General features: G+C 36.5%; 1 protein-coding gene and 1 pseudogene across 1 annotated transcript in view; one reads left to right on the top strand and one right to left on the bottom strand.

The window, feature by feature from the left end:
- Positions 1-255: 255 nt before the first annotated feature.
- The window catches only part of DDX6 (DEAD (Asp-Glu-Ala-Asp) box helicase 6), a 54,932-nt gene continuing 41,812 nt past the window's right edge, over positions 256-13,375 (bottom strand). The window contains exons 8-14 of the mRNA XM_006890838.1: positions 11,536-11,658; positions 11,012-11,140; positions 10,665-10,781; positions 7,396-7,459; positions 3,798-3,899; positions 3,090-3,272; positions 256-1,036 (exon numbers count right to left, since the gene is read on the bottom strand). Of these exons, the coding sequence (XP_006890900.1) occupies positions 3,097-3,272; positions 3,798-3,899; positions 7,396-7,459; positions 10,665-10,781; positions 11,012-11,140; positions 11,536-11,658 (711 nt within the window). The 3' untranslated portion in view covers positions 256-1,036; positions 3,090-3,096. The remainder of the gene's footprint in view (positions 1,037-3,089; positions 3,273-3,797; positions 3,900-7,395; positions 7,460-10,664; positions 10,782-11,011; positions 11,141-11,535; positions 11,659-13,375) is intronic.
- Positions 1,428-1,919, top strand: LOC102862577 (annotated as a pseudogene).

The following is a 13,375-nucleotide window of genomic DNA, read 5'->3' on the forward strand; positions in this document are numbered from 1 at the left end:
ATATATGAACCCAGAAAAAAACTTATTTACAAAGTTTATACAAGTATACACACCCAATTTTCTATGGGACACGCTTTGCCACAGAGGAAAGAGGGTCAAGGCTCTGACATGTCTACACATCAAGTGCCATAACTGCTAATGGAGGCGTATGTAAACCAGTCTTTAGTGTTCTGCTACAGAGCACAAAGGCTTGTCATATGGCTCCTGCAATGATAGACTGCTCTTTCCTTTGGGAGCGATGATGTTGTAGTATCTACTCAGCCCAGAAGAAATTTTTACTTGGGATTTTTTTTCTTTTAAATACATGTATTTACAGTGCGGATGAACTGCAGTTGCATATCAACTCCTCCACATAAAGAAAAAAAGAAAAGGTGTTAAAAATTACTAATATGTTTCATCTTCCAGCCCTGGGCTTGAGTACTCAAGTAGAAAGGGAAGAGAGAGACTCCAACTTGAAACAAGAGAGACAAAAAATTAAAAAAAAAAAAAATTTACTACTGTTGATTCCTTGGGCTTTATCTGAAAGATGATATTCTGAATGGTCTCATAGCATAAGGCACTTCGCACAAATAAGTAATAAGCTCTTTAGGCTTAAAAAACGGATGAGTAATCAGGGAGAAGTTGAAATGCACTCGAAGTCAGCTGTTGGAGAATTTTGAAATTGTAGACAAGCTTGTGTGTTTGTCCAGGAAATTCTTCTCTTTTCAGGGTTTCTCCCCTTCTCTTCTTTCTGCTCCTTTTTTGCCCCCAGCCCCAGAAATTTTGTTTTTTTAAAAAACCAGCAGTTAGTGCAACTAATGTTCAGTCAGCACACAGTGCAAACAAGTGGAACAAAAAAAAGGGGTATATTCCTTCTTAGGTTTTTTTTTCTCTTCACCAGGTTAAAAAAAAAGGGGGGGAAGGAAGGCTGAGCTCTTTAAAGTCTTCATAGTTCCAAAATAAAAGAAGATGAAAAACCCACAAAGAGAAGAGTGTTCCCCCAAAATAACAATGCATCACAGGTCTGAACGGGCCTTCCAATGTTGTCTGTCATAGCCTATAGGAAAGAAAAAAAATCCAAAATTAACATCTTTGAAAGCAAGACAAACTAGAGTACAGAGGTTTTAACAATCTCATGGTCAAGCCAGAATGCTCTTACCTACCATGTCTAGGCTACCAATGATTAAGACAGTAAGAAGTTTTTGTTAGGCATCTTAAGCAGAGAAACCTCAAAAGTTCAGGTAACTGGCAACATTCCACAACAGCAATTGTACCAAGAATTTTTTAAGGAAAAGCTGATTAGCCTGCCAATTTAACAGTAAAAATGAGCTATGTTTTCTACATTTAAAGTGGGGTTTGGCACTTGCATTAGAGAAAAAAGTTAAAAGCAAAAATAGCAAAAGTTTTAAGAAATAACTGGTAAAATAATTACTGCTGTTTGAAAACCATCACCTCAGCTTCACCCAGGACTGGTCCAGAGGATGCTGACCCAGGGAGTACACCCTCAGCATCTGCCAAGTTTGCTTCAAGCTGGTGTGCTTCCTCCTGGGATGGACCTGACTCATTTACAGGGACTGTCCGGCCCGATCCTGGGCCAGCCCTTCTACCCCTTGCCTGCTCCTGGTCACCCTCTCCTAAACCCCCATCCGGGGACACCTCTGCACCTGGCAGTGATGCAGCAGCAGCTACAGCGCTCAGTTCTGCATCCTCCAGGTTCAGGTTCTCAGACAGCGGCTGTCAACGCCCCAATGACGCCCCAGAATGTGCCCAGCCGGTCAGGCCTGCCGCACGTGCACTCCTAGCTGGAGCACCGTCCCAGTCAGAGGAGCACCTCCCCCGTGGGCCTTGCCAAATGGTTTGGCTCAGATGTGCTGCAGCAGCCCCTGACCTCCATGCCTGCCAAAGTCATCAGTGTGGACGAACTGGAATACCGACAGTGAGCAGCTCATCGAAGCCTGGACTCGGCTCAAGCAAGGACTCAGCTTCCTCCTCTGGAGTCGGTTTATGGGCTATTATATGGAGCACTCTGGCAGAAAGCCTTTAGAATGAATGCCCATGCATCTGGTGTCTGCATTATGGTGGAAGGAATTCTTAACCAACTGAGTGGAGCCTACAGTCTGAAGACAGAAGGCAGTGTTGTCAATCCTGGGGGGAAATTTTTTTTTTGTAAGATATGTGAATGAAGTGTTGGTGTCTTCACCAAGAGGGGGCACCTGAGGGTTCTGAGGAAATAAATGTAATGTATAGACCCTTAAAAAAAAAAAAAAGAAAAAAGAAAACCATCACCTCACAATTTAAACCAGGTTTCCTTAGAAAAAAACCTCTAAAATAGCCTTTTTTTATGTTAAGAATGAGCTTTTCCTGTGAACAGCCTCAGATGATCTCCCAAAATAGTCAGCACTCACTTGACCCAGAAAAATCCCACAAAATCATGCAAATCAAAAGGCTCAAATCTCCGGGTCCATTTTAAGAACTCCTGAGAAATTGCCTAGGCCATCAAGGATATGTGTTATCTGTGAATCACTAAGTATCTGAAAGATGTCACTTTGCAAAAGTAGTATGTGCCATTCCAACATTACAATGGTGGAGTTGGTAGGTGTGCCCAGGACAGACAGTGGGGTTGGTCACAAGGTCGGTAGCCCAAAAAGAGTGCTGAGTTTTTTCTGCATACGTTTAAAAATGCAGAGTACAGTAATTCTGAACTTAAGGGTTTTTCCCTCTGGTCATTGAGCACATCCAGGTGAACAAAGCTTATGTTTCTAAGGTCAGTATTTATAGGCTCTCTTTAACCCCCCCACCCCCACCCCCCCAAGAGCTATGTGCTGTTTACTGTCATGTGTCAAGGTTGTTTCATCCTATTTTGCTACACTACACAGGAGCCTTGGTGGTACAGGTCATCACAGAGCCAGCAGGATAAAGACGGGCAATCTTTCCTGAAAAATTTACAGACTCAGAAACCTGATGGCAGGTCGCTGAGGTGGAATCAAATTGATGGAAAAAGATGTGAGCTGGGTTTCCCTATATTATACATGGTGACAATCAAATTTTTTCAGGAAAAAAGGACCATGAAGTCTTTCTTTAAACAGTTGGATAGTCTGTCAGGTACATACATGCTTGTTATGGTTTCTCATCTTCAACAGGCTCGCTGTGATATTCTGCCACATATAGGCTCTTGTCAATGTTGCTTGGGATAGGTTTAATTTCTGTTCCCAGCTGTTCCTCAATACTTTTCAGGTTGAATCGATCATCATAAGTGATCAAGTTGATGGCTAAACCAAGGTGACCAAAGCGACCTAGCAAAATATAAGACCAATAAAAGAAAAACAGTTGAACATGAGGATAAATATACCTGCAATGTATGCAGTAAAATTAAACAAGATTAATAATTCTGCTTAATGCCATTCTGAGTAGAGGAAATTACTTCCATGGTCTCTTCATAGATACATTACTCAACAATCTCTGCAGTTTTACCACTCAAAGTAGTATTCTACACCACTCTTTTCAAATGAGAAAATAGACATTCATAGTAAAAGTTGCCAAAAATACACGGAACAGCAAAACTGTAGCCTGCACCATTTAATAAAAGAAAATAAAATCAAGTCATGTACTTGGTTTTATTCAAATTAAGAATTCAGTAAAATCTAAAAAAATTTAGTAGTATTATTTTTTCTTAATAAATGTTCTAGAAGAATTAGAAATTGTCTTCAGTACCAAATGACTAGTTCTCACTGCTATTGCACTCTATTTTACCAAGAACAAAACTTTGTTATTAGTACACTTGTTAAACAACTTCCATGATGAACATCTCTTATCCTTACCTGATCTTCCAATACGATGGAGATAGGTCTCTGCCAGCTTTGGGAAGTCAAAGTTTATCACCACATTCACAGCTTGAATATCAATACCTCGGGTAAACAGATCTTGAAAAAACAAAACAAAACCACACACACAAACAAAATAAATACTAAATAATTTGCATTTTAAGGAAAACGAGAACTTAAACTTGCTTTTGGTACCATACTACTATTCATTATACATTTCAAGTGTAACTCAAGTTTCTTCAGTTATTCAAAATATCTGCAAACTACTAGCATGAACTTTCTTGTCCATTATAATAAAAAATAAATTTCTGTTCGTACGTTACCTTTTCCCAGTCCTATAAAAGTTAAAAATGGTCTAAAGGCAAATAAATGGACACATACAGGAGACCAAGATGAGTGGTAAACTATAAATGCAGGATCCTCAAAAGTAAATGTTTTCTAGCATTTAATTAAAATGATTATTAAAAGGTGTGTTGTATAAACTTAGCATACCTCAAAAAAAGCAAAGGGAAAAAAGCTACTTCACTAGCAGTACTTATGATTTATTTAGACATTATTCTGCTCTGTAATCTGTCTTGTTAATCGGTCTAAATCCAGCTGATATAAAAGATTATTCACTATCTCTTCTCTATTCCGACAAATATTGTACTTCTTCAAACTCTTAAATCTACCAAGTAAGAACAACTATAATAAGCTAGTAATTAAGTTTCCTCCCTTTAATCAACTCCTCACAGTAAAATAATCTATGATGGTAACACTATTTCTAATACATTGTTTCAAATCTGTAGCATTATTTTAAATTATGTCCAGATAAAAAAACCCCTAAATTTAAAGTGCAAGATCTTCCTTCTACTGTTTCTAATTTACTTACTATTCTCTTCAAAACTTTCATTTCCTCAAATTAACACACAGGCCATTCTCTAGATCATCTTTTATTTCAGTGCCTTCACTAAAAAGCCTAGTTGTCATCAAGTTGCTTCCAACTCATGGAGATTCCCTGGATCTTGTGAGTGGAACCATGCTTGTACAGTATGAGTCTCCAACTTCATTTAGCCAATCAGTATGACTGCTGGAACCATCTAGTTCAGTATGAAATATATCTAGCTATTAAATAAAAGTTAAAATCTCACCTCTTCTAAGATCATGACAATCAGTTATTTCTTAGTCTTCCAAATGCTTAAGATGTTACTCAGACCTCACATTTACCTGTTATCTTTCTGTTCTTTGTTGGACTCAGTGCTAGTATTATACACAAAGTTTTACTGCCATGCCTCTCAGTTTATTCTGTATTTAAGGTTGCTTCTGAATAACTGGCAGAGTTTAGTACTTGCAACAAAGAGTACTGTTGCTTGGGTGCCTTCAAGGTGGAACAAATTAATAGCTGACCACCCACTCGAGCTATTTTCGGAGGCAGTAAACTGCATAGGAGACTGCCCATTCTTCTCTGGTGGTACAGCTGGTGGATTTGAACTGCGTTCTTTTTGGAATGTGAAGTGCTGTTTCTTGACACTAGGTCACCACAGCAGTTTATTACTTGTAATAGAGACAATATGGTACACAAAAATCTATGTATTAGCTGGCCTTTTCCCCAAAAAAGTTTTTAAGCATCTATTTGTGTTAGAATCTTTCTAATGAAATGGAATCTTTTTAAAAAAAAAAGAAAGAAGAGCTGGGGAAATCACAAGACCATATAATTAACGTCAAATATTTAGCAAAGACATGAAGGGAGATCAGATTTACATTAATAGGGAAATGAATAATTCAGAAAAGGAGGGTAAAACAGTAACAATGTGATTAACCAATGTCCCTAAGTGATACACTGGAAGCAGGAGTAGCATCCAGTTCCTAAACAACATGCCTCTGGAAACTCTATGAACTTTGACAAATGTCCATAGTTGGAGAGGGGATTCAGGCCGTTTGTTCTCAGGGTCGCTATGAGTTGTGCTTGACTTGAATGAAGGCAATCAACAACAAGAAAGTGGTCCAAGTGTAAACTGTTGGATTAGTTTATGTTTTGCTGTGTCTACAATAAGTACCAGAAATTATATTAAAAGGAAAAACAAAATTCTGAAGACTCTAATTATCCTTTACACACATTTTCCATTTTGAGTACTTCCACATATTAATTCAGGTCTAGTGATAACACCTATGTGTTAATGCAGTTATGGCCTTGTTCTTTCAGATTAGGTTAAAGAAACCAGCAAGATATTGCCTTTTTCTTGACTAAGTCGTACAACCTAGCAAATTTTATACACGGCTAGGAAAAAATCTGGCGTATACTTCTAGACAAACCTCTTTAAAAATTTTTATGCTGAAATATTTTAAATTCTAGTTCAGGTGGTGGTTAAATGCAAGACTTCTCAAAGAATAAACTTAGATCAGTATATTAATCCTTTTTTTTCTGGCTCATTTATTATACATAATAGGTATTCAGTGAATGTTTGGTATTAATTGACTGTCACGAGCCAAGGCTCTGTTCAGAAATAATATACACTGCTCACTTAATGAATCAAATCCTCAATTTTACAGATAAGGAAATGAGGCTCACAGAAGCTTCTTAGTTAAGTTACCTGGCTTGTAAATGACGTCACTGGCATTTGAACATATTTATTGGCTTAAAAATCTATGTCCTGCCACTCTAATAATTTCCTGCTTCATTCTTGGGCTAGCGCTAGTGAAAGTATATCTATTGTACTTCTTACATTCCAGTAAAAACCCAAAATCTAGCTTTTGACCTCGTTACACAGAATTCTGGTTTATGTCATTAATACTGTGTCAGTTGTAAGATGGTATTTCTATTGTAAAGATCTAGGTATCTCACAGTGGACAGCTGTTAATCCAAAGGTTGGTGGTTCAAGTCCACCTACAAGTGCCTTGAAAGAAAAGTTCTATTGATCTAATTTAAAAAAAAAATCATCCTGTAAACACTAGAGTCTAGTTCCTAGAGTCATTATGAATAAAACTGACTGGAAAGCAAATGGTCTTACTAGTAGATATGAGGGTATTCATGTGTCTTTGATCCAACTACCCATCAGCCTCCCCACTGTCCCAGTTTACATTTCTATATGTAATGAAATAAACTCCATTTTTTCTTTCAGGGGGAAAAAAGGTAAAAGGTTAAAATAATTTCAGAGACAAGTAGTTTCTTAATACTGTTAATTTTGTGCTGCCTTATCCTTACATGCTAAAACTAAGCAGAAATGAAAAAATCTCAAAACTGGCAGAGAAGGTCTACTCCAGTTTCCAAGTGGAGTAAATTTTTTTAAAATTTTATTTCATTACTTTTTTTGTGTGTACCATCAAATCAGATCTGTCTGATACAGGAGGAGATTGTTCCTTCCTCCTTCTCCAGCAGAGCATCTGGTGGATTCGAACTGTGTACCTCTGAGATTGCAGTGCAGCTTCTTGCCACTAGGACACCAGAGCTCGCCAAGTGGAGTAATTTTAGGAGTTAAATAGAGTTCCTCTCAACTTCAATTCTGACAGTAATGACAGAATAAACTCACTATGTCACACACTGTATAGTGTGACAAGGACAAAGAAAGCAATTAATAAGGGGGGGTGGGGGCGCGTAAATGACATTAAAAAACCTTACCAGTGCAAACAAGATTTCGGCATAAGCCATTTCGGAAATCATGAAATACACGATTTCGATGTTCCTAGAAAAAAAGTAATCCAATAAATTTTCTTAGAACTCAAAATAAATTGTACTAAAAAAATGTCAATAAACTATTTTTGATGAAGGGAAGGACAGACATAGGTATATACATTCAGAAGTCCTAATCTATTGCATAGATCATCAGATGCAACAAAAATTTATAGAAAACTCTCAACAAGAAAAACAATCCACTTAGAAAATGGGCAGAAGATGCAAAAAGACGTCACATCAAAAACATTCAGATGGCCATCAAACATGAAGAAACAGTTAAGAATACTAGTTACTAGTTATGTGAATCAGTATCTCTTCATTCCAGCAACAAAAATAAAGTTCAGTAACTCAGTAAACAAGTACTGGCCAAGGGTGTGGTGAGAATGGAACTCCCATATGCTGCTGTAAAATGTTTTGCTAAGAAGGAAAGCAGCCTAGCCCATCTCTAAAGAGCTGAAAATGGCAACACTATCTGAGCAGCTATTCCACTGCAACATGTATATGCTAAAAAAATAACAGCTATGACATCAACAGATATATGCACATCCAAGTTTATTGCAGCACTATTCACTAACAGCAAAGATGGAAACAACTCAAGTATCTATCAATAAAAGAACAAACTATGGTATAGTCACCCTATTGAATACTATACTACACTGAAAAACATTTAAGAATTTGTGAAACTTTGCATAATACAGATGTGTAGAGGACACCAGGCTAAGTGAAGTAAGTCAATCACAAATGAGTAAATGTTCACAGTGTAATACCACTATCCTTTATACTCCAGATCTGTGAGAAATGAGTCTCTCTTATACATGTAAATGAAAAACAAAAAGTAAAATAACCTTAAAACCAATTGTCCATGGAAAGTATATAGCATTTATCCTCTTACAGATGTTTCTCTTTCTTGCTGGAGTAAATTTAAAATGAGTTTTTATCACACATCTACTTTAGAATGCATAATTTATTATCTCAGTTTTAAATAGAAGAAATCCAACACGTAGCTTGACTAAAACATTTACTACTAATCTTTTAAGGTATTACATCAATCAAGTTTCTAGTAAACTGGTCACCTTACAAAAAGCAACTTTTCTTCCATTCTGAAAGAAATTTTTCTGCTTAATACAATTCTTTCCTATGAAAAGTAACAATACTAGGCTCTGGTACTGGAATGATTCTCTTTCATTAGAAATAAAATGCTAATAATTATTTTCAAATTTAAACTTTTGTTGTTATATGTGGTCTAGTGTGACTCAGAGCTGACCCATCTAATCCTGCGCTACCCTCATCATCTGACACACTTGAGCCTACTGCTGCACTGATCAATCATCTTGCTGAGGGTTTTCCTTCCTTTGCTGACCGTCCACTCTTTCAAGCATTATGTCCTTTCCCAAACAACAGTATCTTCTTACTAACATACTCAAAAGTACTTGAGACGAAGCTTCGCTATTCTTGCTTCCAAGGAGAAATTCTGACTGCAATTTTTCCAAGACATATATTTTTTTTGGCAGTCCATAAGATATTGAATACTGTTTTCTAACTCCACAATTCAAAGGCTCCAATAATTCTTCTATCATCCTTATTCATTGTCCAGCTCTCAGAGGCAAAGCAAGTGACTGAAAACCATGGTTTAAATTAGGCATACCTTAGTCTTCAAATTAAACATCATTGTTCCTCAGACTTCGGAGAGGTCCCTGACAACAAACTTGCCCCATGCATTATCTCCCCTTATTTCCTGACGTTGACTGTGGATCCAAGTAAAATGAAATAAAAAGACAATTTCAATTTTTTCTTCATCTATCATGATACAGTTGATAGGTCCAGCGGTGAAGACTTTTATCTCCTTAATGTTGAGATGAAATCCATATTGAAGTGTCTGTGATATTCTGCACCAAGAATTTCAAGTCTTTAAACCCAAGTTTATCATGGCTTTGTTCACAATAGCAAAGAGTTGGAAAAAACCCAAGTGCCCATCAACAAATGAACGGATAGCGCAGCTCTGGTATATTCACACACTGGAATACTATGCAGCATTGAAAAACAAGAACTCATGAAATACTATACAAAATCGGTGACCCTGGAGGACATTATGCTGAGTGAAATACTTCAGTCACAAAAGAACAAATACTGCATAGTGCCAATGTTGTAAAACGGGACTGACACTGAGGTTGGGGGGAGACTGAAAAAGATTAGATAAATTATGTATACTGCAATGAAGCAGATGAGGGAGAGAACTGTTTAAAAGGGATATATGATTAGGTTTTAGTGTCATGACTAGAGTCCAGAATTAAGACTGCATAGTGGAGTGGACTTGGGGGGAGGAACTGTATAACAATGAAAGAATTTTTCTTTTACTTTTCAAAGAGAAGAGCAAACTGGGGGAGGGGGAAGAGGTGGGCAGGGAGAAAAGTGCAACAATGAATGAATGGAAATCCAAAGTTTCTGTAAACTTTCATTAAATTAATAATAAAAAGTTTCAAGTCCTTACTGTCAGCAAGCACAGTTGTATCATCAGTATAACACAGATTATTGTCTTCCATTCATGACATTTCACAACGCTGTACTTAATACAGCAAAAATATCTTGTATGGTTTTGAAGTTAGAATCTCTGGTGTTCTGTATCTGCACTGTTCAAAATAGTAGCTACTAGTTGTATGTGTGAATAAGCCCTTGAAGGATAACTTAATGACGGAGAACTGATTTTATTTTGGTGAACTGTATTTTTGGAAGGAAGACTGGCATCCAGTTCCTAAACAACATGCCTCTGCTAACTCTATGAACACTGAAAAAATGACAATAGTTATAGAAAGGTTTCGTGTCTCTTGTTCATAGGTCACTATGAGTCATGCTCGACTCAACAGCAGTCAGCGACAACACAATTAATTTAAATTGCCACATGTGGCTAGTAGTCATTGTAGGAACAGTGTAAATCTACAGCATCCCTGAAAGGTAAGCCTACATCACATTTTTTCTCATGCATAATAACTTAAAATATTAGTTTATATGTTACTCAATTTTCCTAGCAAGTTTTAAACACATATTACTAATTATCCCTATAGATTAGACAAAAGCAGCTCAGTGACATTAAGGCATAATCTTAAACTCAGGACATTTAGAGTGTATGAAAACAAAACAAAGCCAATCCAATAACTATCTAGGAAGTATCTGTTTGTGTTTCTCCTTTAAAACGATGCAAAAGTTCTAGTTTCACTTACCTGCCTCATTTTAGCATGGATATAGAAGCAAGAATAACCCAGTTGGGAAATTTTCTTGGCTAGCAATTCAACTCGCTGAGAGGAGTTGCAGAAAATGATCGACTGGTTTATCTGGAGCTGAATATAAGAAAAGCAAGCAATGAAAAAGAAAAATCATGCTAAATTCATTTAGTATCTAGTTAAAAATGCTGGTGAGTGGTCAATTAACTTCAAATCAATTAAGTCCAACTGCCTTTTAGGAAAAGCTTTTTCTTTTTTTTTACACTGAAAATGGTGAAGAGATAGACACAAATGTCTGTTTTATGGAAATTAAGAGATAGATGGGGAATACTGAGCCTACTGCTTACCCGAGAGAAAAGAGTGTTGAGGCAGTGTACTTTTTGGCGCTCAGTAACATATGCGTAGTACTGGGTTACTCCCTTCAGAGTTAGTTCCTCCATCAGGTTAATCTCATAGGGTTTTTGTAAATGGGAATTCTGAAAGAAGAGGCGTTCTCATAATTAAATGAAAGCAGTCTATTTCTAAAATTCAAAACATGTACATTTCTGTCTACTTAATTACTACATCCTTCTCAAAACAAGTACATATGATTAAGTCACGGAAGAAGTAAATTACCAAAAGATATCTCAGATTCGGTATACAAGATTTACATCGTAATTGATTTATGCCTATGACAGCCTGGCAAGAAAAGCTAATAAAAGATAGTAATAATAACTAAAAAGAAAACAAAAAATCCAAATGAAGTATTTCACTTACATCAGAACCAAATAAAAAAAAGTTATAAAAATAAACCACTGGAGGTAAGAGATTACCTGCTGTTAGTTGATAAGAAGTAATAACGGTGAGGAAAAAAGTATAAATTTATACTCACCATGAATTTCTGTACACTAAGAGGGAAAGTAGCAGAATATAATAAAATCTGCCTGTTTTTAGGTAGCGTGAGAATAATGTCCTCCATTATCTGTACAAAATCTTGTGATAGCAATTTATCTGCCTGCAACAGAAAAATAATTGTTTTAAAATTTAAATTTATTATTAAATTTCAGCAAACATTTACAGAGACTCTGGATTTCCATTCACTCATTTTTGCACTTTTCTCCCCTCCCAACCCACCCCCCCAGTACACTATGCTCTTGGTAAAGTAAAATTCTTTCATTGTTCTACAAACCCTCCCCCAGGTCCACTCCACCATGTAGCCTTCGCTCTAGACTCCTATCATGACAAAAATACCTAATCCCTTTTAAACAGTTTTCTCCCTCATCTGTTTTAATACAGTATACATTACTGAACCCATCTTTCTCAGTACTGTTTTACAACAGTGACACCACACAGTATTTGTCCCTTTGTGACTGAGATACTTCACAAAGCATACTGTCCTCCAGAGTCACCCATTTTGAATAATACTGCATGAGTTCCTTGTTTTTCAATGCAGCATAGTATTCCATTGTGTGAATATACCACAGCTTCTCTACCCATTCGTTTGTTGATGGGCACTTAGGTTGTTTCCAACTCCTTGCTATTGTGAACAAAGCCGCAATAAACATGGGTGTGCAAGAAAAAGAATTTTTAAGACAATGAAATATCTATGGTCTTTCATTAATGTATGATAAGCAAATAAGGTATTTAACAAGAATGTTTATGGGATTCTCCTGATTATGAGCAAAGAATTTTCTACACACTATGTAATGTTAAACAGCACCAAAGCAAATTCTCAATGGTTTGAAAACTTATTATCAGATGGGGTGAAAATCTTTAATTCTCAACTTCCAAGGGAGAAAATAAATATAGACAGCTAAAACCCTTGCTCTCATAATTGGATTTAAATAATGAAATTATTTCCACTAAAGAGAGAATATGCAATCTTAGTTAAAAGTGCAAACTCTAGAGTTAAACTATGGAGATTAAATTTTTTTCTTTCCTCTTACAAAACACTATCAAGATACCATTTCATCCCAGCAACAACAGCAAAGTTCAACAGGCCAGCCAACAATGATGGTAAGGCTCTGGAAAGACTAGAACTATTAAGTCTGGTGGAAATGTAAAATGGTATAGCCACTACTATAGAAGCCAGCCTGGCATTTTCTCAAAAAGTTGGAAATAGAAATACCATTTGATCCAGCAGGAGAATATACCCTGAAGAAACCAGAGCCACAACTCATTAGACATATGCACACCTATGTTTATTGCTGCATTATCCACAAAAGAAAAGAGACAGAAGCAATTCAAGTGCCCATCAAATGAATGAATAGAAAAACTATGGTACATTCACACAATGGAATATTACACAGCACTGAAAAACAATAAACTCATAAGACATTACACAACACAGAGGATCTGGGAGATCATGATATTAAATGAAATATTTCAGTCATAAAAAGACAAAAACTGTATTAATATTGCTGTTATAAAATGACAGACATGGGAGGGTTGGGGAGAAAATGGGAAAAAAGTGGATAATGAATACTGCAATAGAACAGATGAGGGGAAGAAATGTCCAAAATAAATATATGATTAGGAATAATGCATGATAATAATTTGTAACAAAGGGTGTATTGTGGGGTGAGCTGAGGGAGGGTAAGGGGTAAGAAAATGAAAAATTTTCTCCCTTATTTATTAGCTGTATTGGGAGGTTACTTCACATTATTTCAGTTCTCATAAATGTAAAATTGGTAGGTTTACAGAAGAAACAGTGCCTACTTAATGCTGTTGTT

Source organism: Elephantulus edwardii, unplaced genomic scaffold (assembly GCF_000299155.1).
Source record: "Elephantulus edwardii isolate Elephantulus edwardi_28Jun2011 unplaced genomic scaffold, EleEdw1.0 scaffold00093, whole genome shotgun sequence".
Taxonomy (NCBI): Eukaryota; Metazoa; Chordata; class Mammalia; order Macroscelidea; family Macroscelididae; genus Elephantulus; species Elephantulus edwardii.